At 36.7% G+C, this 25,903-nt stretch overlaps 1 protein-coding gene across 1 annotated transcript in view; it reads right to left on the bottom strand.

The window, feature by feature from the left end:
- ABCA12 (ATP binding cassette subfamily A member 12) overlaps positions 1-25,903 on the bottom strand; it is a 169,507-nt gene that overhangs the window by 70,690 nt on the left and 72,914 nt on the right. Inside the window, exons 8-15 of the mRNA XM_080799565.1 lie at positions 20,638-20,750; positions 15,749-15,824; positions 11,862-11,980; positions 10,727-10,833; positions 4,707-4,963; positions 4,496-4,608; positions 3,158-3,282; positions 1,074-1,241 (exon numbers count right to left, since the gene is read on the bottom strand). Of these exons, the coding sequence (XP_080655691.1) occupies positions 1,074-1,241; positions 3,158-3,282; positions 4,496-4,608; positions 4,707-4,963; positions 10,727-10,833; positions 11,862-11,980; positions 15,749-15,824; positions 20,638-20,750 (1,078 nt within the window). The remainder of the gene's footprint in view (positions 1-1,073; positions 1,242-3,157; positions 3,283-4,495; positions 4,609-4,706; positions 4,964-10,726; positions 10,834-11,861; positions 11,981-15,748; positions 15,825-20,637; positions 20,751-25,903) is intronic.

Below are 25,903 nucleotides of genomic sequence, written 5' to 3'. Positions count from 1 at the left end.
GTTAATGGATATTTGCTGAGTGCCTCTTTGGGCCTGGCACCACTCTTGGCATTTGAAATATTGGGTGGTTCCATGGAGCAGCTGTGCCCAAGGAGTCATCAAGTAGGAAAGAGAATTTTAGGGATGGGAGGGGTTTGTAGAGCATGGGATTCCTGTAGGATCTGGGGGATATACTTGAACGGACTGGGGAGCCATTGGAAGGTACTGAGCACAGGGGTGGCAGGCTGGTGATGTGGAGGCAGGGAGGCCAATTAAGAGGCCACTGCAGAAAGAGATGTGAGAAAATGATGATCCAGAACAGAATCATTGAAAATTAGTCCTAAAAAATTTTCACCCCCTTTGCTGTAACAACAAAAGTCAGCCATGTTGCTTCTGGTTCTTACTTTAAAGGGGAAACATTTTTTTTTTTCCCAGTGTTTGCAATAACATGTAAATATTTTTGATCAAGTATAGATAGAGGTGAAATAGGTGTTTGATTCTTCTATGTATATATTTTTCATTTGGTTCTGTATTACACAAGTACTTATGAGGCATGACTTATTGTAGGATGAAGTCATTCCTGACTTTTCTAAGCTCTAATAATGACCCATTTATTTTGTTGTACTGCATAAGTAACAGTAGCCTCTTTCTAAATTGGTGGAAAACACACACTCACAGATTTTTAACACCAAAAAGACTCCCTACTTTCTTTTACAAAAAAAAAAAAAGCAAACAATAAACTTTGCTCTAATCTTTATTATCCTATCAAATTAATTCTTTTTCACTATAAAAAAATACTCACACACACATATCTGTATTTCATACTTTAGTATAACATACATTAAATTTAATATGTGGGCTTGGATACACAAACTGAGAGTTAATAAGGCAATAGTATTAATTTCTTCATCTATAAAATGTATGAATTTGCAGTATATGATCACTAAGGTCCTATTTAGCTCTAAAATAAAGCTGTAATTCCAAAAGCTGTATAAATGGATCTTATTCGTTATAGTATCAGGGAGCATACTCGTGTAATGAAATGTTTTTATACTAAACTGTGAATATAAAGTACTTCAGCAACAGGAACTTGCCTTGTATGTGAAGTTGTAAACGTCCAAGTAGTGCAGAAGGGTGAGTCCAATGAGGTAAGACTGCCGGGATCTTTCTGGAAGAGGCAGGCTACAGAATTCAGTCATCACATCCTCCATTTTGGTCATATTGGCATCACAAGAATGCAACCAGAACACACGAGAAATAATCTGCAAGTTGGAGGAAGAAAAATATTTTAGTGTGAATCTTTTGAGAGCTCTCTCTCAAGAGAAAAGCTTTGCTTTATTCTTAGACTTCACTTAAAAATATGATAAATTATGCTCCAAGTCAATTTTTCCCCCCGATTTAAAGCACTAATCACAGGGTGCCTAGGTGGCTCAGTCAATTAAGTGTCTGACTCTTGGCTTCAGCTCAGGTCACAATCTCAGGTTCATGAGATCGAGTCCTACGTTGGGCTCTGTGCTCAGTGGGAGTCTGCTTGAGAGTCTCTCTTTCTCTCTCTCACCCAACCCCCATTGTGTGATCTCTCTCTCTCTCCCCAATAAATAAATAAATCTTTAAAACAAAAGTAAAGCACTAATCACTATCAATAAAACTGTAGAAAGCCCAGAGTTCACTGGAAAGCTTAAGAAACAAGACGGAGAAAAAGAGATGAAGAAGTGTCTGTGATAACTCTGACATTTCTTCCAAACAATTGGGTGAGAGTGATGGTACCAAGAATGAATTGATCTGAAGTTAAGTCTGGGAGAAATATTCATTTAAGACTCATTTTCCCTTTAAAATTTTATTTAGTGTATTTAAATTACATTTTGTTTTTAAAATCATTTGAAGTTATAATATTTTTTTGAAGTTATAATCTTACTCAAGAAACTCTAGGTATCTTTATCAAGAGATAAAGGGTAAAGAACAAAAATCGAAGGATTATGTAATAATATCAATCAACCATCCTGGACCGTGATGCTCTGTGAAAAGTGAGGTGCGTCTATGAGAAGTTAAGAAGTCTCTATTGCCATTGAGTTGAAATCAAGAGAAATGTTTAGGAAATTCAAGACTGTTGAAACTTTTCTTTCTTTCCTTTTGAAAACAGTAAGAATGTACACTCCCCATTTATATATTTTTATTTACTAAAATGAACCTGCTCATCACAAGCCAAACACTTAATTACTGAAATTCGATCTAGGATAAAATGAGTAAAAGGTGAGATCAAAGGGAAAAGGTCAATGACTACCATTTGCTAGAGGAAAAAAAGGGAAGGCTAAGCACTTTCGGTTTTTGTATGAGGGAACCAATGAACAGGACACAAGTAAACCTAAATATTTCCCTAAGGCAGTCTTCGAGGCTTTCAAAAAACTCTATCCGATATTGGAGAATAGCTAGGCTGTGCTTAGAAATGACACACTCTGTCACACGTAAGTTCTCGACGGATGAGGCCTTAAACTCTGCAGTTCTTTTGGAAAATTTCTATGACATTTTCAGACAATGGACTTGGAAAAGGGATAAAAGAAGAGACATTTCAAGTGGAAAATCCCTATTATCATCCTGAGGAAATGACATTATTACTTTTCACACCCAAACATGTTCACTATATCCACAAACTTGCCCAGAGTTCCCTGAATCCTACCTATTTTACATACTACGTCTTGTCTTGGGACTTTTAAAAAGCAAAATTGAGTATTCATTTCAACAAATTGTAAGTGGTCTGTTGTTGTTGTTTTTTCCTTTTTCCCCAATTAGATTACTGAAATCGGACTTTGAGGTCATCATAACAGGCTGTGCCAATTTATCTCAGAAAACGTGACTGTGATCATGCATATACAGAGTTACTGATGGCACTACTTGTTTAAGAAAACCAAGTAGAGGTAAGGGAAAGGAGAGCACAAAGGAGGGAAAATGAAGGAGAAGGAAAACCAGAAGGAAAGGAAATAAACAGTGATAACTTGTCTTACTTCAGGATTTTTCTTCTAACCCCACTAGAAATTGAGCCTCTAACTTTATCATTTGCAAGCAAAATGCACCAGATCTGCAAGCAACTTCTCAGTGTTTTACTGGCAGATGCTCAACGAATATTACACATGATTTAAACTTTAAAGATCTGGCTGCTAAGAACAAATGTATTTCACCCCACCTCAGCTCTGTTATCAGGGATAGGAAGGGCCAGCAGACTATCAATACTCCTGTTGGACATGCCTGTTGTTCTCCTCAGTTCTTCCTTCAGTTCTTCAACATTCTTAAACATTTCTATTAACTGACCTGCAAGAAAATAAAAAAGAAAGAAAACATGTGCCGGTTGCAATGGAATTCTTTTTAAGTTGTTGTACTAACATTAGAGGAACCTTCTAGACTAAAACATACACTCAACATATATGTCTTGGGTTAGGAGCAGAGGTCTCTCAGTTTTGGTGAACTCTGCATCTTTAGGATCTATTTCTATCTGATTCAGACTAGTTCCAATTATGATATCATTGGCCCAAGGTAACAGATTGTCCTGGGTTATAAATTTTCCTTAGATGTCTACAACACAAGGTTGATTAAAAATATATATATATGGTTTCCTCCCAGACTTTGATCACATAATGCACTAAAAATATATCCCTCCACTTGATTTAAAACATCACACAGATTCAAAATGTTTTCCAACCTCGGATCATATAATACTGTCAACTTAGGACAAGGTTTGCTAAATCTACAACATTAATGCTGCACAGCACTTTTCCTTAACTTTGTCCAGCACATTACAGTTTGTAAAGGATTTTTTAATAGTTCTTACCTCACTTTTAAATAGAATGTGTTTAACTTCAAACTTTTTTAGGACACTGATTGTAATTTTTTCATATCTGGGTCATTCATAACAAATGATATTTTGACTTTACTTAAGCAGATTATAATCTTCATTCTGCAAATATCTTTCGACTTCTTCATGAAGTATCCCTTATGCAAATACACTCTCTTTATTTTTGGACTTACTGCCTTTCAAATTTTTGTGGCTGCCTGTTGTCCAAAATTCTGAATGCCTTTCTTTTCAGTATTGAGGTATTATGCAAAGAAGAAATGAATTGCATGGGGCCTCGTGCTCAGAATACTAATAGGTTCTGAATTGAGATTTCTATAGACAGCAGTGCATCTTTTTTATTTTTTAAATCAGATTATTTTCATGAAGTAAATAAATTCCATCCTAGCTAATGCGTTTTAATATATCAGAGAAATAAAAGGTGAATGGTCTAACTAGTTAAAATTTCGAAGATCTTTTTGCTGTGAAATCAAATTTCCCTATTTCATCCTCTGCTGGCTTTCTGTGTGTTTATTTTAGACAAGTAACCATATTTGAAAGCTTCGGACTCCTCATGTGTAAGGGCAGATACAAAGTAGGTTTGGTTGGGAACTTCAGAAAAGCCTTTCTTAAACTGCACCATGAGAATCACATGCATTCTTATAAGACAGCACTTAAATATGAATGGGGAAGCACCTGGTTTTTCAGAAGGGTCTGCGCTGTTATTGACATGCAGCATGGCTTCTATGACCGGTATTAACTGTGTGATATTTTTCAAGTAATTCATTTGCAGTGCCTGTTCTAGAAACCTGGAAGAAAGCAGAAGAGGAGAAGAAACTGCACTAAGCATATCCATAATTATCTGAGAAGGGGTTTCACCAGGGAAACAGGCAATAAAGGTACTTACCAATCCATATTTAAATTCATTTTGCTTGGCTCCCCAGTAAGCAAATCCCTCAATTTTTTAGATATAATATTGTCATGGTACAGTAAGTTGGTTGCTATTTCAGTGCCAAGTTCTGCTGCTTCGAGGAGCTGCACATGAAATGCACTTTCTTCACATAGGTTCCCAAAGTTCACGTCAGAGAGCTGGCACATTCTCTCTATTGGATGGAAAGTTTCAGATTCGCAAAGAAGTTCGGTCAAGTTTCGAAGCTGAGACAGCTTTCCAGAACGGGGAAGGAGCAGGAAACAGATTAGTTACATTATTATAAATATTTGGTAGTTGATAATAAGTAACCAAAATTGATTTACTTTTAAAAAATTGTGCATTTGTGTTTAATTTGTTGGCATTTGGCAAGTTTTACTGCAAAGCATTATATCCTGTCATTTGAGTTTACTGCTTTCTTTAGAATTTTATAAAACTCTTGGACCTATTAAACCTATATTTCCCAACTGGACTCAGATCTTGTAGACTCAATGGTTAAAAAAGAGGTGGTTTAGTTTTATCTCATTTAAATCACAAATACTTCGACTAATTCATATTTTTGTTTATGTTTTAAATCATGTGGAAAGGCAGACAGCAAAGCGGGTTTGGCAAAATAAAATCTTTCTTCCCACATTAGGATGGCTACTGTAAGTAAAAAAGAAAGAAGGAAAGAAAACAACAAATGTTGGGAAGGATGTGGAGGAACTGCTGGTGGGGATGGAAAATGATGTGGTCACTGTGGAAAATAGTATGGAGTTTCTTCAGAGATAAAAACAGAATTACTGTATGATTCAGCAATCCCACTTCTGTGTACATACCCCGAAGTACTGAAAGCTGGGTTTCAAACAAATATTTGTGCACCCAGGTCCACAGCAACATTATTCACACTAGCCAAGAGGCAGAAGCACCCAAGTGTCCACTGACAGATGAACTTAACTCAATGTAGTATACAGATACACAATGGGATATTACTCAGCCTTAATACCAGACACATGCTACAACATGGATGAACCTTGAGGACCTTGTGCTGTGTGAAATAAGCCAGTCACAAAAAGACAAATACACTGGATGATTTCACTTAAATGAGGACTGTAAAGTAGTCAAATTCACAGTGACAGGAAGTAGAACTGTGGCTGCCAGGGGCTAGGGGCAGAGAGGAATGGGCACCATGGTAATGGGTACAGGCATTCAGTTTTGCAAGATTAAGACAGTTCTGGAGATTGGTTGCGCAACAATATGGATGTATTTAACAAGCCTGAACTGTACAGTTAAAAATGCTTCAGGTGGTAAATTTTATGTTATATATATTTTACCACAATTAAAAAAAATTCATTGACAAGAAAAAAGCTTTTTGAAAAATGCAGCATGTGAATCACTGCATTAATAAGAGTATATTTTAATAAGATTGTGTTTAAAATATGGATGGAAATAAATTTCAGAAGTGTCAGCAATATTTTGGACATTATCTTCTACCCTCTTATCTACTGAGGAAAACCGGGTGCCTTTGTTCTCTGGAAGTACTTAAAAGTTCTGCTGTGCTTGGAAGCTACCCTGGAGCTATTCCTTTTAAGAAGCCAAATAATTTCGGGCACCTGAGCTCAGTCAGCTAAGCATCTAACCCTTGATTTCAGCTCAGGTCATGATCTCAGGGTCATGAGATCAAAACACCACATTGGGCTCCATGTTGAGTGTGGAGTCTGCTTAAGATATTCTCTCTCTCTCTCTCTCTCTCTCTAGCTCTGTCCCACCACCCCACCTTTGTCTCTCAAAAAAAAAAAAGAGAGAGAGAGAGAAAGAGAGAGGAAGTTCAAATAATTTGGAGCAACACTACTTAAGGAAGCAAATGTATGTGTCATTCATTGCAACTCAATTTCAATCAGAAGTTGCATTTCAATAGAAATGAAATATTTTATGATACAAGCAAATGTTTAGGGATGTTTCTTTCCATATATCAAATGGGAAAGGCACAATTATGTGTCTTAGGTGAAAGATTTATAGTAACTACATGTAGGCAGGAGCAATTAAACACTGATCATCTTAGATAGTAAATATCATTGGTCTATTTTTTACTGTATTTAATATTCTAATTGACTCCTGGCTTTGAACTATCTAAAATAGCCTCATGCATATTAAAATTCTACTCACTAGTCACTGCTGTGAGAAAATTTCCATTACAGGTCCAATTGTTTTATCAGCTATAACTACGTGTTTGCCATTCTATTCCTTCCTTTGATTTTCCAAATACTAGATATGATTAAATTTTTAATGAATGGAACCAAGCCTTCCTGCCACATCCTCCAGTGGCTTTTAGTGATTTCATAAATAAAAGGATAAATACTGGTAGCCCAATAAATTTGTTTTAATCAAGCTTTGAGGGTATAGTAAATATGAGACTTTTACTCAGTAGAGACCTAAATACATATGTATGTATATATTTTGACCCAAATATATTTTTAATTGCAAGTTTGACATACATGTGTAAGAAACCAGTAAAAGTCCATACAGTATAATCCTAGCTTGATAAGATAAAAATTACTGAGGGAGAAATTGGAAGTATAGCCATGCTACTGAAGTAAAATTGGTTCTCTGAAATAAGGGTTAATTCAGGGGTCCATGTGGAATACATTGTGGGGCATCAAGGAGCAACCCGATAGTCATTCAGTATTTGTCATTATTTATTACTTTCCTCTAAAAGCAATGCAGGCATTAAGTTTTTAGAAGCTTCATGGATCATTAATAATCATAAATTCAAAGAATTAAAATTCTCTCTTCAAAAGTATGTGTCAAACCCAGATTGTGGGTTTGTCAGAACCTCATGCAGAGTCCTTCTCTCCTTTATCATGACCCTGGTCCACATAGTGAAGAAAGGCTCAGGTCAAACTTGAACAATGACCCATAACTAACTCCATGTCCAGCTGTGACTGAATTCCCCAGTGCCCCTGGTCCCTGAATGCATCTGAAACAGAAACGTAAGTTACATTTAAATAAGAACTCAAAATATCAGTGCACCTGGGTGGCTCAGTTGGTTGGGTGTCCAACTCTTGATTTCAGCTCAGGTCATGATCTCAGGGTTGTGAGATTGGGCCCTGCATTGGGCTCACACTGGGAATGGAGCCTACTTAAAGTTCTCCCTCTACCTCTCCCTCTATACCCACCCCACCTCAAAAAAAAAAAAGAAAAGAAAAAGAAATTCTCAAAATATCATAGGTATAAAACTGATAAAATAGCAATGCTCCTGAGCTCTTGGCAAGTAAATGCAGGGGAAAGGAACTTATTTAAAAATTTAAAGGTGTTATAATAAAAATATTGTGTTACCCGTATTTCTGCCCAATATGGGGAATATCCACTTTATGTGTAGTTCCCCAATCAGGAAGCTATCCTTACAATGAACAAAGGAGAAAACATAAAAGCTCAGGAAAAGCTCAATATTAGGACTAGAAAAGAGGGGTAGGAACAGGAGAAGTCACTTCTGAATGACAAGCATTTGACATTTTGGAGGATCTAAACCTTCTTAGAAATGCCACAAGTTAAGTTTTAGAATGGGTAGGCCCTGTCACAATTAAGATACTAATTACCAGAGAAGGCAAAGCAAGAAAGTTAAAATCATCTCCTGCTGTAAAACTGTAAGAATTTATCTTCATTCTTTCAGTGATATGCATTGGACATTTTTCATGTGTCCATACACCTGGTGCTGAGAATACAACAGTAGAGGAACAGACTCAACAATGTCCTCAGGGAACTTACAGTCCTGGAATGTAGGGGTTCTGTCAACTGAAAATAGCAGCCATGCCTGTAAATGACAACAGGTTTTCTACCCAAGGGACAGGATTGTGTTTATTTCCACTTCTGTGGCTTCTAGAACTTTTTTCATAATGTAACCCCCAAGTGGAGCAGTATCTTCAAAACGTGGTTGCTGTTTTAAATTATTCTCACATCTATCTCCCATTCCATGAGTGTAAATGATTGAGAATGGATTGTTCCAATTTCCCTGGTGTATATTTTGTGCTGCTTAGTTACTTCACAAGTTGAGAACCACAATAAATAATTGTCCAGGTGACACAACTACACCACCAGACTCTCTTTTAACACCCTCATTTGTTCACACATCCATGAGTTGTCTTAAGCTCCTACTATGTGCTAAATATGGGGCTTTAGAGATACAAAAGGCAACATTTTATCTGAATTTACCCTCTAGGGAGGGAAACAGACCTTACTTACATATCAAGTTATAAAGCTAAGTAGTAAGTTTCAACAGCCAGAAATCTCACCACTATCAGACGCCTCTTCCTTATGCCCACTGGCTGCTGCATTGTGTCACCTAACCTCCTACCCCATTCTTCGAACTGTCTCTTCCTTCTTTTTCTGCCACTGACAAAGTGCAGGGCTCACTTTTTGCTGGCTCTTCTCCATTCTGTCCTCCCTAGTTCTCTAAGAGCGACCTCTTTCTAAAATGAAAAATTTACTTCCTTCAAATGCACAACTTTCCAGACAAGATTCAAACTTTGTGACTAAGCAGAAAGAGGACTTTCGGATCTGGGCCCTGTCTCTCTGCAGTCCCCTTTCCTGTCTCTCCCATAGGCACCTTATGCTCCAGATGGGAACACGTCTGTCCTTCAGGTTCACACCTCTGTCTTAACAACTGTAGGTCTGTGTGTGTGAAATGCAGGACTGCAACCTAATCCCACTCTGCCCATTAAGAGCAAGCATTATCTCCTCCATGAGATCTCTTCTCTCCACCCCATCCCCTACAATCAAAGTTAAATCTCACACTTCCATACACAGAATCCTGTCCATCCACATACCACAAGGCTTATTTCACTGTGTTATAATTATTGGTCTGCTTTCCCATCTGCTACAGTGGATTGGTGTAAGGACTTTGGGGTTACAGATTATGTCTTTTGAATAAATAGATTAGTGTTATGGGACCATAGATGATGGATTGAATGAATGAATGGATAAATATTATGTGCACACAAAGCCATTATCCCGGCTGGGAAGCAGGGAGAAAGGCAATACTCTAATATTATAGAAGTGACATTTAAACTTGTCCTTGAAGGATGAGTAGGAATTTTCCAGATGAATGCATAACTTCCTTTTCATTTGCACAAACAAATTAAGATACTGCTAAATTAGATGCATTAGAAATTTTGAATTGTGTAGAAGACCAGGACAAAATGTAGGTAATCTCACTAGCATTACCTACTTATACTACACATGGACATATGTTTTGGATGCCTACTTAATTAGACCATGTTGACTCTACAGAAAGTCATCTTGCTTGCCCTGAATAAACCAGTTATAATTTGCTTTATTCCTGCCTACATAAATTCAATTAAACTGCTGTTCTTACTAGGAAAGCTGCTTTCAAATTTCAATAGGGTTATTTAAGAAATGACGTGAATTATCATGATAACCTATATACTATATGCATGAGCTAAACAAAGAATAATAGATAAATTTGAACCAATTCAAATTTCAGAGTTTAAAATTTTTTTCTGCTGCTTTCCCTCCTTTGTTTAATATCATACCTCTTAATATGATTTATTAGTTTCTGCTTCTGCTGACAATAAAAACAGGTTAGTCAACTTCTGAGATTTCTGTACACTGAAGTCTAAACACCAGCTTTTAAGAGCAACTTTTATAGTTTTAAAAACTGAGGCAAACTTAAATCGGAAATCATATTATGAATACTATTCTGAAATTACGAAGCTTAACGAGAGAACTATATTATTAGCCATTCCTTTATGTATGTGAATACTTAATTAGGCCTTTATGGGTCACTTCATATAGAGATATCCACTAATTAAGAACAAAATGACATTTTATAGCTTAAGAACGCTTTTGTCCCCACCCCCCCGCCTTTTCTGGTATTAATATAGTCAAAATAGGACCGATACTTATAAAGATATAGATTTAAAACTTAAATTGAAAGTATATCTTGCCAGAGTATTACAGAAAATGTCAAGATTTATTTATTTATTTTTTCTTTCATGACTTACTGTTGATTTTAGGACTTCAGGAACTGAAGAAAAGTAATCCGCATAAAAACCATTTTGAAGAAAAGATTTTTTAAAAGAAATCATGGATTGCAGGAGTCTTAAATTTTCTGTAAAGGAAGAGTAAAGAGTTACCTTATGTGAACTGCAAGGTCACTTAGGAAGCCCATTTGAAAAACACCTTTATCCTAATTTACTGCCAAGGTTTTCCTAAGATAATGGCCTAGTTCAATCTAAATATAAGACAAGTGAAAATTTAACCTTTCCTTGAACCATGGAGACTACAGAGTTCATTATTTTAAAAATATTCATAGATATTCTGCTTAGAGACAAAAATATTTCTAGCAAAGTTACTATGCACTTTTGGCTCTTCGTGAACTGAATCTGCTTTTATTTCTGACTTTTGAATATACTGTTAAGGTGAAGTGTTTGGGGGAGACTAGACTGCATAATCACTGTGACACATATACGCCCTTCCAACCTTGATTAATTCATGCCTAGTAAACAGACACCATGCTTAAATATTTGTTGTGCCATTTCTTGCCATTAAGTCTCAAGAAATTATTTTGGTGTGGGCAAAGTGAGTGTAGACCCTTTGGAAAAGGTGAGAAAATCAAGATTTTCTCTTGAAAAAGGAAAAGAGACATCTGATTAAATGCCATCTTAATGACTGTCCATGAAGGCAGAAAATTGAAAATAAGGCGTGTAAGGATGGAAGTAAAAACAGTCTGCCACACAAAAATCCTTTGTTTATAAATAATTTACACCTGCTCATTCTTCATTATTTCTTGATATATAAGATTATTAGGGACACTGAAAATGCCATGAAGGGTTATATGAACTACTAATAATTCCAGGAACTTGGCAAGTTTGTCTGGGTGGTCATTATCATATTTTCTGTTACACGGTCATTGCACATTAAAGTTTCTCCAGGTGACCAGAAGTACCAGCAGCAGTAACAGAAGTAATAATATAATATCACAATTAATATTACCTTCATATATCAAATTACCAAACTGAAACTCATGCATATGGAAGCTAAAATCTTTTAAAAACCCTTCTCTTTATTTTTTAAGCAAATGTCTTAAAACAGAATCAGAACCCTAAGCAGTATTTTGAGTAGTGAGAAGAGTATTACCTTGTGATCCCCTGGCCAAATTGTCAGTGACATTTCTCACACATGCCAAGTAAGGAATGTAAGGACTATCTGCTGATATATTTAAGACAGCATCTTCGAAGCTTTCCAGTAGTAGGAGCCTACAGAATTAGAAAAGAATATATAAACTGAGTCATATAAAAAGAGAATAAAGCTATTTTGTTGGGATCATTTAAGTCCCTGGTTGTTTGGCACTGGCTGATGTGGGCATTAAAACTGTGAAGTAGAACATCTTCCTCCATCTGGCCTAAAGGGCACACTCGCTCTGCATCCTCTGAGCGCTTACTTCTCCATGGGAATTATCTTTAGATTTATTATAATACCCAGTCATAAGTGATCATAATATTATTTCTAGGCACATTCATATGAAAGAAAAAAAATTATGGGGCTAAGGTAGCCAGATGAAATACAGGACTCCCAGTTAAATCTGCCTGGATGGCTCAGTTGGTTCAGCAGCTGCCTTCAGCTCAGGTCATGATCCCAGGGTCCTGGGATCAAATCCCACGTCGGGCTCCCTGCCCAGCGGGGAGCCTGCTTCTCCCTCTCCCTCTGCCTGCCGCTCTGCCTACTTGGGCTCTCTATCTCTCTGTCAAATAAATAAAATCTTTAAAAAAATGAATTTCAGATAAACAATGAATAATTTTTCCTTTTTTTAAATGATGAATAATTTTTCAATGTAAGTATAACCTATGAGTCTTGTATGTTTTTCTTTTCTTTTTCTTTTGTCTCCTCTAAATCCGAAAACCCCTCTGGGCCTCAGTTCCTTCCCCTGTAAAATGAGATGTAGGGGGCTGAAAGACCTGCTCATCCCTTCCACCTATAACATTTTTTTTTTAAAGATTTTATTTATCTGACAGAGACAGATCACAAGTAGTTAGAAAGGCAGGCAGAGGGAGAGGGGGAAGCAGGCTCCCCTCTGAGCAGAGAGCCCGATGCGGGGCTCGATTCCAGGACCCTGAGATCATGACCTGAGCCGAAGGCAGTGGCTTAACCCACTGAGCCACCCAGGCACCCCCATCTGTAACATTCTTCAAATAAATTTAAATTTATTTAATTGTGACTTTAAAAACTAGTGGAATGTAATTGAATAATGAAAAGTTCCTTCCTTTTCTTTAAGCAACCAATTCAGTGTTTCCAAATTAACCACCTTCAGGTCTCCCTTCAGCCTGACTGGCATATGAGATACAGTCTAGGATTTCTGAGGCATCATTATGAGTGAGTAAATACATGTGTGTTGTGCGTGCCCTGTCACTTCAACTATGAGGCTGCATCTCTTTATTTTGTAACACCTTCCCTTAGTGTCTATGACTGAATATCACGGACAGGAGAGATAGCATAAATGTCAATAACTGATTTGGGGATCATCTACTTTGAATCAAACTGCACAATATATAAATTAACTAGTTCTGTCAGATTTTTAACTTAGATTTTATTCAAATACTAAGGAAAGAGACTTATCCTGGTATAGCTAAGTAAACATGTAGGAAAATGTTCACATTAATGTCAAAGCATTTTAAATACCCTAAGGGGTATTTAAAATATGGGTTAATATCACAGGATCCTTGAAGAACTTTGAAGAAAAAAAACAATCTACAGCAAGAGAAGTCTCTAACATGGCAGTCAGAGCAGAGTCAATTGGCCAGATAGCTGACCTTCATTTAAAGACAATTGCTAGGGGCGCCTGGGTGGCTCAGTGGGTTAAGCGTCCACCTTCGGCTCAGGTCATGATCTTAGGGTGCTGGGATTGAGCCTCGAGTGGGACTCCCTACTCAGCGGGGAGTCTGCTTCTCCCTCTGCCCCATACCCCACTTGTGCTCTCTCTCACTCTGCTCTTTCTCTCTCTCACGAATAAATAAAATCTTTAAAAAAATAAAAATAAATAAATACAATTGACAGCTTCCACACTAAAAAAAAAAAAAAAAGTAACCATTTCCATGTGTTGTTGTTACTATAGCACAGAACCATTTGCATCCTGGTATAGTGCACAATACGGAAATACAGATCTAACCTATGTGGAATAACACAAGGGATTCTCATGGCAAATTTTCAAGCTTAAAATAGAAGCAGAAGAATGTTGCACTAAAAATGACCTTGAAATATTGTCTAAGCCATTCTCTTAGCTTCAGGAAGAACATTTGATTGTCAAGATTTTGGTGATTACATTTAATATACTCTGAAAATTAAGATTCCGTATTACGTGCCACTGCTTTAGCATAAACATCTAATTATTCTTTTAAACTATTTATGTATCTTTTGTATATAATCCTATTATTTTCCAAGAATGTTTGCAATGAAGGATGAGCTTACGTGTGTGTCCATGTGTGAGTGTGCACACATATACCATCAGAATAATACAAATAATAACCTTAGGACAAAAATAAGAAGAGAGAAGAGCAATGAGGGGAAAATATTTTTAAGCAGCCTTCTTTAGAAAATTCTAGACCAAAAAATTCCTTTTTTTTATGCCAAATATTGCCACTCTGTGACTATTTTAAAATGGGAATGGAAAGGATCTCCAAAGATAAAAAATCCCTTAATTTCATCAATCTCAACAAGAACCATCTTAAAAGTATTGAATTCTTTCTAATAAACTGTCAGCTAGCTGCCAGCAAGTACACTGTTTGTGGAATTTGTGGTCTGAAGTGCTAGTGTTATCAATGCTATGGATGTCTCAAGGCTCTGATAAAAAGGTACCTGGTTTCAACAATAAGCATACAGTTGTTTCAATAGAAAGGTTTTTTTTGTTTATTTGTTTTTAAGTATTTTTGATAGCTCTATAAGGAATGTGGATAAATGCCCCAACTTTCTGGAACACGGCATCCTAGCTAGGGAGAAATTGTACAAGGTTGCTTGATTGTTCTGGAAAGAGCACCTGGTTCAGCCACCTTAGGGGAGGAGAAATGTGAGAGCAGACATACAAGGTGGCTGTTTATGGAATTTGCCTAGAATTTATCCAGAGTTGGAACTTCTCATCAAACAATAGAAAGTATATAAACACCTGCATAGATCCTATTTCAGAAAAAAAAAAAGGCTAAAAATAAGTCCTACTATTTGCTTTTATTTGTACAAATTTCCATTAGCACAGAAATTCATCCTTTGGGACTGAAATAAAAAAACGTCAATAGTATACTTTATCGGGCCTAAACAATGTTTACATAACAGCCCATCTAGTCTCTAAATTTGCCTTGAGTTACAGGAATTTCCTTCAGTCAGCTTCCACAGGTGCCCGCACTCATTCCCCACCTTGACTAGTACAGTTACTTCAGAGCCCTGCTCACATTAATGGTCTTTAGAAGTCAACGCTGCTGCTGTCATTTCCACTGCCTATTTCTAGGACAACATATTTACATGCCCCAATAAGAGTCCAAAGTTAAATTACATATAAACAATTTTACCTATGCAAATGCCACAGAAGCAAACAAATTTTGTATTATATTGACTGGCATAAGAAATACTGTGATTTTTAAAAAATAAAATAAGTCGTAATGTGAAAAATTGGATGCTTATACAAGTTTCATAATGAAAGACCTTAAAAAAGTTGGAAATTCGACCTCCACCTAGATTTTCCTCAGAGACATAAAATAACCATCCAGACAGGACACAATGGATCTAGTTACATACGATATGACAACGGAAAAAGAGAAGCTCATGTTGCAGTCTCCAGAAATGTCCCTGGATAATATGAAAAAATAAGTTTCAACTTTACTACTTTTGAGCTATGTGCCTTTCTTGGTCAGTCAATAGTGGATTTTTCGATTTCAAAGTCTTACAAACTGATAAATGAATTATATAAATTGATAAATTGTGTTGATTGCTTATTCAGACAAGTTACCTACTAGTGTAGAAACAAACAACAAAGAAAGACTTACTGTGCAGCCAAGCTGCTTGGGGACAGTCTCTGCCCATCTTCCTCATGCCACACATGCGTCACATTATCAGAGCCACCTACAGAAATGACATTTATGTAAGTAAGCGCTTAACATATTTGCTTCAAGGATTTATTTTTTGTAGCAAAAATCACCACAGGTAAATAAATGGGAAGGAAATGCAGAATAATCTGCAGAATTTTTCTGCAAAAGATATTACAAAAGATATCTATGCTCTTTTTGTTGGAAACATTCAGAATATCTATAGGGAATAGGTGCCTGTGAATCAGAATAACTTCAATGGTCAAGCACATACATTTCTAAGAAATTCTCTGTCAAACATTACATTATTTTATCCTAAGACCTGTATGCACAGATGACTCTTGAATACTATAATACAGATTGTCTACCACATGATTTGTTAAACAAATGAGGCCCAATTTTCAGTCTTCCAGGTCACTGGATTTTTTTGCCTTCAGTTGTCAAGAACGTAGCCTTAGGAAACATCTGCTATCACAAATCTATATTTTCCATCTTTCAAAAAGCAGTCACTGATTTCAACTGAATGCAGCTGTGAATGCAAATTGGCTCGTATTAACAGAACCGTTCTTAGTGGTCTCAAATAATACGAAGTTTCAAAGTGTGGAAGGCAATCGCTAACTAATGGAAACCATATGGGAAGGTCTAATTCAACACTGTGAATTGCCCCTCGAAGTTAAATAGGTTGCTGATTCAGCTTGCCACATAACACTGTATCATAAAAAAATAAGTGTGCAACAGTATTCACATGAAAAACTGAACATGAGAGTACTTTAATGGCTACTGCATAAATAAAAACCGTAAATCCAAAGCTTTCATTCAGCCCTTTAGGGAAATGGGATCAATTCTTGCAGGCTCCTCTTGAGACACTACTTATTCCTTATAATCCAGTATATTTCAGTGCTGGTATTTTTTTTTTTTTAATTTTTTATTTATTCATTTGTCAGAGAGAGTGAGCACAGGCAGACAGAGAGGCAGGCAGAGGCAGAGGGAGAAACAGGCTCCCCGCTGAGCAAGGAGCCCGATGCGGGACTCCATCCCAAGACCCCGGGATCATGACCTGAGCCGAAGGCAGCCGCTTAACCAACTGAGCCACCCAGGCGTCCCTCAGTGCTGGTATTTTTAACACTGATCTAATTTCTTTCAATAGGATAGTTTATTACTGGCATTAAGAGTTCTCCAATTGTCCCTACTAAGTGTGTTTTAAAGGCTTTCCATAAAGGTCCTACTGCAAAACTATGCAATCATCCATACTTTTCTGGTGCTGATCAATGAGTTTATTTAAATTAGTATGTGTGTAAAAGAGACTATCACTAAATGAAAGACCTCCTCGTCCACCTCTGTATCAGCTGTGTGTGAGTCATGTTTGCACCATTCCTAGTACCTGGCACAGGGGCTTTTTCAGTTTTCCTGTTCAGCAGAGCAGAGTTTTCCTGTGCTCTGCTCAAGATGCAGCTGAATTTTATTACTCTAGAGGTAGCAATGCATCAGTGAGTTAAAGAACCAAGAATGAAGATACCCAGAAAAAATAAACCTAATTAATAATGGTAATACCTATTGTTTGTTGGCATGCTTATTTAGAAGAATCAAGGATAGAGTTCTGTTGAGATTCATACATTTCCAATGTAAAAGTATATAAACCATTTTTCCAAGATCAAATCTTGCTCTCCTTGAATTCTTATGTAATGCTGAGAAGGTTTATTGGCCTTTGTATACTAAATGGTTATGGAGTTTTTCTTCCTCATCAAGCAATTAAAATGAGTAACTAAAAGAAATTAACTTTGTAACTTGACAATGAGTAGGGACCTGGCCATTTTTCCCTCTGGACTATAAAATACCTTGGAAGAAATAATGTACTAAATAGGCTTTATGAAGTGGAAAGCTTTACGGATTGTTAAAAAATAAGATTTTACTTCTTTTTTATTTGTAGGATTAGGCATATTTAAAACAGAAAGAAATCTAGTGCACAGATAACCTCTTCATCAGTAAGGATGGCTTTCCATTTAAAGAAGTAATTTCATATAATTTACTACTTTGCAAAAGAGCAAACTTCAATGAGTCACAAAGATAATCTCTGTTCTCAAAATTCAGTGTTTACAAAGAAATACTAAAGCATATTAACTGAGGCAGGGATCCTGACTGGGGCAGAGCTGAGTTTTCGATCCCTAACATAGGATATTAGGAGACAATCTTCTTCCTCTTTATTAGAGTTCCTATACTGTCATGGTTGCTGAGGAGTCACCTAAAGAAATCTTAAAGTGTGTTCAATCTCAGATAGAGAGGACAGGAAAGGTCGGCAGGAATCAAAGTGTAGAAAGGAATGGGGGATGGTTGAAGAAAAACTTATATGGGAAGGAATCTGTCACGATGAGTCAAACTATAGAGTGGCTGAAAGTGGGAGCCGTTCTGAGGTCTGATGATGGCGGGTACTTGCATGACCACATGAATTATCTTGGAATCAGGTATGTATGTGTCCCAGGAAGTAAATGTGAGTAAGGTCATCTGGCAAAGAGTTCAAGGCAACTGGCTTTGGGGACAGACAGATCCAGGTTCTAATCTTAGTTCTGTCACTTGCTGGGTGGCTAACATAGGTGAAGTGCCCAGCCTCCCTATTCCTCAGTTTCTTTGTCTGTAAAACAGAGTAATATTTCTATCTCATAGACTTATTTTCATGAAGAAAGTGACTTAAGATAGTAAAGCACTTAGCATTGACACAAAAAGTACTACTTCTTATTTTCCTTCTTTGAAAGAGTGGTATGAGACATTCAAAGCTATCTGAACCCTGTCACACATTAGAGAGAGCCCAGGCAACTATACTGTGAGACACCACCCCACTCCTGCTTAACTTGGCACAAAGCCAAAGGAGAAGTATGCTGTTTTCTCAATACTGCTAAAAGCCCTGAAGACTAAGCACCAGCTGGCCTTGGAAACATGGCAGGTATCTGTTCCTGGGGCTAGAGACCCCGCATTGTTGAACTAAGGTCACTGTTTTAGCCTTCAGTAAGTTTTAGTTTGCTAAAGAATTCCTAGAAATACCTAGAAGAATTTTTCAAAGACCAAAAAATTTCCACCAAAGCAAGTAGGGATTTGGGGCTAATGACTTTCAGGAACTGACTTTAATGCTACTGTATTAATCTTCAGATGGATGAAGTCACAAGTGTAGGAAATTTTTAAAAATGACTGCAAGTCCCTCAAATTTTATAAACAGCAACACGTGTCTTTGAATGTCTTTCCTGGTCAACTTGACCATCCAAAGACATGTTTTGATACATGCCAAAATCATTAGCATACACACAGACATGAGACATGGCCATTTTAAATATTGAAAACTGAGTTGTACTGTTTGCCAGGGAAAGTGTTTTGAAGCCTCAGTTAATTAGAAGTGCTGCTTACTTCTCTGGCTTCTAAGCAGACCACTGATGGGCTTTTGTCCTTTGTAAGAATTTTTTTTAACTTTATCCCTTTATTTTATATAATTTTAAGGTGTGAGTCTGAAGATGAAAAGAAAAAGAGTGGTAGGAAGAAACTCGAAGTTCTCAAGTCTTCAAAATGCAAATAAAAAAAATACAGAGGATATAATTAGTGTTTGTTAGTACAGTCTGGTTTTCTGGCCTGGACGACTTTTTTTTTTTTAAGAGCAAGCATTTTTTCCCAATGTTTGTCAGGACCATTAAATTTAACAACAATCAATCTTGCAACCTAGTCATTAATTCTGTAATTGTAGATATAAAAAATGCTCTAGCCTCACAGAAATTGGTTTGCAATGGTATGTCAGACCATCCAATGAGAATTCTTCAAAGCCTATCCAAACTTGTATCCACATGAAAACTAACAGTTTAATGAGCAAGAGTATAATGAACAATCAGCTTGTGACCTGATGCTCTCAGAATTCTTACTTTGTAATCTAAAGATAAAATCCACATATTTGAAAGCTGACAGACAAACTCAGCTGAGAAAACATAATTTTAAACTCATTCTGGAGAGGAAATGCTAACCACACATTTTACCTGGTACTTGAAAGTAGAGACTTATTCTTAATGGCCCTAAATTTTTGTGTGTATGTGTCTGTGTGTATAGATCTGTGTATGTCCATGCAGGCGGTATGTAATGCTATTGCATCCATGCAAAGGTGACATGATATGACTCACTAGCAACATGCAATAGCTTAACTTACTGGGAATGACAGCAGATTTATACCAATATATTCAAACACTAATGTGCATCATGTATTTTCAAGATTGCTGGTTGAGGGATACATTTTAAGATTTTATTTATTTATTTAACAGAGATCACAAGCAGGCAGAGAGGCAGGCAGAGAGAGAGAGGAAGGGAAGCAGGGTCCCTGCTGAGCAGAGAGCCCGATGCGGGGCTCGATCCCAAGACCCTGGGATCACGACCTGAGCCGAAGGTAGAGGCTTGAATACACTGAGCCACCCAGGCACCCCGAGGGATACATTTTTACCAATGAAAATTTCATCCTGATTAAAAAGCCAAAATTCGGAAATGAGGGTAAAAACCCTGCAATTCAGTGTAGGTTTTTGTTCCAAAAAGTGGTATAATCTATTTGTTGAGGCTTGGTCCCGATATTTATTTTACATACCAAGTATAAACATAGTTTTACAAGCTAAGAGAAATCATTTTCACCTAAATATAAACATTCTAGAAACTCACAGCCTCTTTTTCAGCCATTTCTTCCTTTCTTTGATTAGCTAGAGATCCAGATTTAGTCCAGGCATATTTGCCTACCCAAGAATGGTATCATCTATAAATGATTGGTTCGGTGGCACTCCGCTTTATATTCCTAACAGGCTTCGTGTCACATAATTGAATACAGTAAGACGGAAGTACAATACCTTGAGCTGGGGAGTCCAGAGTGTACAGCAGATGTTTCACAGATTTATGGAGAGTTTTGAAACCTTCATTAGTTGTGACACGTGGATAAACCTTCTGCACGACCAGCAGCGCGCTAACGAGTCAAAAAATAATTAAACCAGATCACATTTCAGGGTTTGCAGACAAAAACAAAAGGTTAATTCAAGGAGAAAATGGCTCCAGATAGAAAATTATTCTTATAGCGTAAGATACAAGATGCTGCTTTTGTCATTTAATTACTTGTTTGTCTGTTCATGCACAAAATCACCCCAAAATGTTCTTGAACCAGATACAGTGCTTTAAAATGTTTCCCAGATTCTAAAGACTCGGGAACTCAAGAGCCTAAAAGTAAGGGAGTAAGTTCACATCAGTTGTTTCTGTTAAGACTTAAAAATAAGTGGTTAGGAGTAGAAACGTCCAATGGAAAGGTGACTTTTTTTTTTCTTTTTAAGGGAAAAATTAAATATTGGAAATTATTTTCATTAAAAATCAAGCCCAGAGAGAAAGGAACCTGTTCCAGGAATAAAAATTATTTAAGCATTTGATTAAAATTTATTTTTGCTAAACAAATGGTAATGTTTTTGAAAAAGAAATGGAGCTTGCCCTAATTAAAGACTGCATTCTATCTTCTAAGTGTCCCATAGGCACTACTCTAGGGGTAACTCAAAAGTAGTATCGAGACTAACTGGCATTATATTCCTAAGAATTTTTATGTTACAAGTAAGATGGGCAGTCTGCACTGGGGAAGGCCAAAGAGCAAATTCACTTATATCTGAGTTCATTCCATATTTTCAAAAAGGCATTTTTCTTAAGAAATGTCTTTTTTAGCCATTAAAAAAAAAGTTGTCATTGTACGTCTGAATTCCCCAAATACTTGATTTGTATCAATAATCAAGGGCAATGCTTTAATTTACACGAGTAGTAACTAGAACAACAGACTTTGTTAACAATCTGACATTGTAGGGTTAAATGTACCAATTCGCTAACAGTTTTCCCCATGTATCCTTGTCAACTAACGGCTCACTCCAGCAATAGATACAGTATGTGCACATTCTACATCTTGCCTCTGGCACTGAAACTTTGCCCCAACATTGCTGGGCAGGAGGAGGGCAGAACATTTCTGCACAGAGCCCACGGGCATTGTTAGCTCATTATTGTATCTGGCCATAGAGGCTAAGCTGTATTTTTTTCATCTCTGCTCTATATACATAACAGTGGATACCTCAGGCATTTTTATATTTGCCCTAAAAATCTCCTGGTTCTCAGACTTTGGGGTGCTTCTGAACCTGGTGACCATGGAGACCAGTTAGACGGCCTCAGGTTACATATTTCTGCCAGCCCTGTCCCAAGTTGGCCCTCTGTCTCAGTCACCTGATTTGCTGTCTCACAGTAACACCTTCAAAGACTGAACAACTGGCAATCTCATTAAAGCTGTCAACATTAGTGTTAAGAATATCATTAATAAAATGTCAGTAGACCTAAATCATCTTTTTTCTAACAAAATCATCTTTTTTCTAACCTGGCCCTCATATTCTCTGAAATCCTTCGAACCATTTACTGAGCAAAATATTTTTATTTTATTTCATAGATTTTTTTTTCCCTGCTCTTTACCATATAAAAATGGAAGTTATCTTAAAAAAGTCACTTTAGGGGCACCTGGGTGGTTCAGTGGGTTAAAACCTCTGCCTTCGGCTCAGGTCATGATCCCAGGGTCCTGGGATTGAGCCCCGAATTGGACTCTCTGCTCAGCGGGGAGCCTGCCTCCCCCTCTCTCTCTGCCTGCCTCTCTGCCTACTTGTGATCTCTGTCAAATAAATAAAATATTTTAAAAAAAATTCTCTTTATAGGTAAAGATAATTTCATAGAAGAGTTTTCATGATCTGCATTTCAGCATAGCTTTCTCATAAATGATGACAATCACATACGGTTTTTCCATATATACTTCTTGAATTTTTTGAGATTGCTCATTTTTGCTAATTTCTGTCATGAGAGTAACATTATATAATCTGGTTTGGGTGATAGGTTAATAATAATGTACAACTCAAAAATATAAAAAGATGTTGAAGGAAATGACTAAAGTTTTTGTGGGGTTTATTTATCTCTTATTACTTGAGCAACAAGAGTAAGATAAACCGGGGTGCCTGGGTGGCTCAGTGGGTTAAGCCTCTGCTTTCAGCTCAGGTCATGATCCCAGGGTCCTGGGATCGAGCCCCGCATCGGGCTCTCGGCTCAGCAGGGAGCCTGCTTCCCCCTCTCTCTCTGCCTGCCTCTCTGCCTACTTGTGATCTCTCTCTCTCTCTGTCAAATAAATAAATAAATAAAATCTTAAAAAAAAAAAAAGAGTAAGATAAACCGATAAGACCCTAATTTGCTATACAGTAATTTATATGAGGAAATTATGACTCTTAAAGACACTATCAGTTTAATAACAATAATAATGGTTTATATGGTGAGTGCTGTGAAGTGTGTAATCCTGGCCATTCACAGACCTGTACACCTGGGGCTAATAATACATTATATGTTAATAAAAAAATTAAAAATTTTAAAAAATGGTTTAAAGATGGTTCTTCGGGGACGCCTGGGTGGCTCAGTTGGTTAAGCAGCTGCCTTCGGCTCAGGTCATAATCCCAGCGTCCTGGGATCGAGTCCCACATCGGGCTCCTTGCTCCGCGGGGAGCCTGCTTCTCCCTCTGCCTCTGCCTACCACTCTGTCTGCCTGTGCTCGCTTGCTCTCTAACAAATAAATAAATTAAAAAAAAAAATTTAAAAAGATGGCTCTCCAACAGAAATATAATGCAAGCCACATATTTCAATTTAACAGGAGTCATGTTAAAGAAGTTAAAAGAAACATGAAATTAATTTTAATAAAATATTCTATTAATAAAATATTCTATGTACCCAATACATCCAAGATATTATCACTTCAATAGCTAATCAATATAAAAATCATTAATGAAATATTTTAAGTTTTTTATTGTTCTAAGTTTTCAAAATTCATTATGAATTTTGTATTTATGGAGCATCTCAATTCAGATGCTAAATTTTCATTGAAAATATTTAATCTCAGGGAGTATGGGTGGCTCAGTTGATTAAGCAGCTGACTCTTGATTTTGGTTCAGGTCATGATCTCAGGGTCCTAGGACCCAGCCCCCAGTCAGGCTCCGAGCTCAGTGGGGAGTATGCTTGAGGATTTCTCTCCCTCTTCCCTTAACCCTGCTCGTTCTTTCTAAAAAAAAAAAATCTTAAAAAAAAAAATTTAATCTGTATTTAGATTTCATTATAATGACAGATGAAAAAGTAGGTTCATATACTAACACTGTTCCAAACATATGAGAAGGTTTACCATTAACTGAATCAAACATCAATGTTTACAATTTAAATAAAGCTAAAAATTCAGCATTTTAGTCAAAATTCACATGCAGTTATCATATTAGAAAGCCATATTAGATAACCAAGGGCTACCATATTAGAAAGATACAAGTTAGCAATAAAAACCTAAATTAAATATTGACCACTTAAAAAGAGTTGTTTAAAGTTAAATGTCATTTACCACTTTTTTTTTTTTTTTTTTTTTTCCTCCAGGGGCAGGAAGGGGCAGGGGAGAGAGAATCCCAAGCAGGCTCCAGCCTGGGGCCCAACACAGGGTTCAATCTCACAATCCTGAGATCATGATCTGAGCCACCCAGGTGCCCCAAATGTCATTTACTTCAAAATAATTTGAAGTTATTTCTTTTAGGTATTTCTGTCTTCTTTTTCATTATTATGTAGACCAGTTCACAACATTTGTAATCATTACCAGACAGATGCTCTATTACATAATGCTATGATATGCAACAATTTTATTTTAAATTCTAAGATAATTAAAATAACCAAAGTAAAATGCCCATCCTATATAATTTACTTCACTAAAACAATGCCCAAAGTATTTTATTTATGTATTTATTTTTAACCCTAAAGTATTTTTTGGATCTTCTACCTTCTATGAAATATTATTTAGTGGGATTTTTGTTTTTTATTTGTTGATTCTTAAATTTCATTGACGTATAATTCACACACAATAATATGCACCTATTTTAGGTGGTAATTCAGTGAGTTTTAACAAATGTATATAATCATGTAGCCACCATGCTAATAAGATACAAAGCACTTCAATAATCCCCAAAATATTTCCTCATGCTCCCACCAGTTGTCTTGGGATCCACTGATTTAATTTGTAACAGTATAAATTAATTCTATAAATTTGAGAACTCCATATAAATGGAATAATATCTATACATCCAGTAGGTATTCTTTTTTGGGGGGGTGGGGGCAGTGTCTGGATTCTTTTGCCAGCACAGTAGTCATAATATTTATTCACATTACTGTGTGACTTGGTAATCTGTTTGTTTTTCTTGTTGAACAGAATTCCAATGTATAAATAAACTATAATTCTTTTGTATTTCTATTTATGGCTATTTGTTCTTTCCTCCTGATTTTTAGCTATTACAGATAAATCTGCTGTGAACATAGCATACAAATCTTCATGTGGGCATATGGTTCCATTTTCTTAGATATATATCCAGGAGTAGAATGCTACATCATATGGGCCTACTGTTAACTTCATTAGAAGCTATCATACTGTTTTCCAAAGAGTTCTATTTGTTCTACATTTTTGTGAACAGTTGGGGTTGTCCGTCTTTTAAAACTGTACCCATTTTAGTGAGTGTGTAGTGATGTCTTACTGTGATCAGCTTATTACTTTGACTCTTTTTTATTGCTATGCTACAGGATTCAAATGATTCTCCTTCCCCTTTAATTGATTTACCTGTTTGCTTATTAAGACAGAATATAAATAAGAGCAAGAGGATGAAGTGCCAAAATTCTGGGTGAAAATTACCCTAAGTGCTAAAATGAGGACCAGTACAGAGAACCAACTTCCTAACTTCTTCCTACTTCTGTAATTTAGTTATGATGGGCTATTGTGGAAAGAGCACAGGACTTGTCATCCTTCAGGTCCTTCCTGCCTTTGCCACTTACTAGTTCTCAAATCTTGGGACAGTAATTTGAAAGGGTTTGTTTCCTCTTCTACAAAATGGGGATATCTGTTGTCTCAATTTCAAAGCATTGTTGTGGGATCGAATGAGATTAATGTACCAACATAAGGTCTTATTATAAGGTCTTTGAACAAACATAAGCTCTTGGACGCTTTCCAAAGAATGTGAAAACACTCTCTTCTGGTACCTCAGACATTAGAGAGGGAATACACTG

This window comes from Martes martes (assembly GCF_963455335.1).
Source record: "Martes martes genome assembly, chromosome: 3".
Taxonomy (NCBI): Eukaryota; Metazoa; Chordata; class Mammalia; order Carnivora; family Mustelidae; genus Martes; species Martes martes.
Note: the sequence above shows the minus strand (reverse complement) of the source record. Positions and strands in the feature narration are given on the sequence as shown.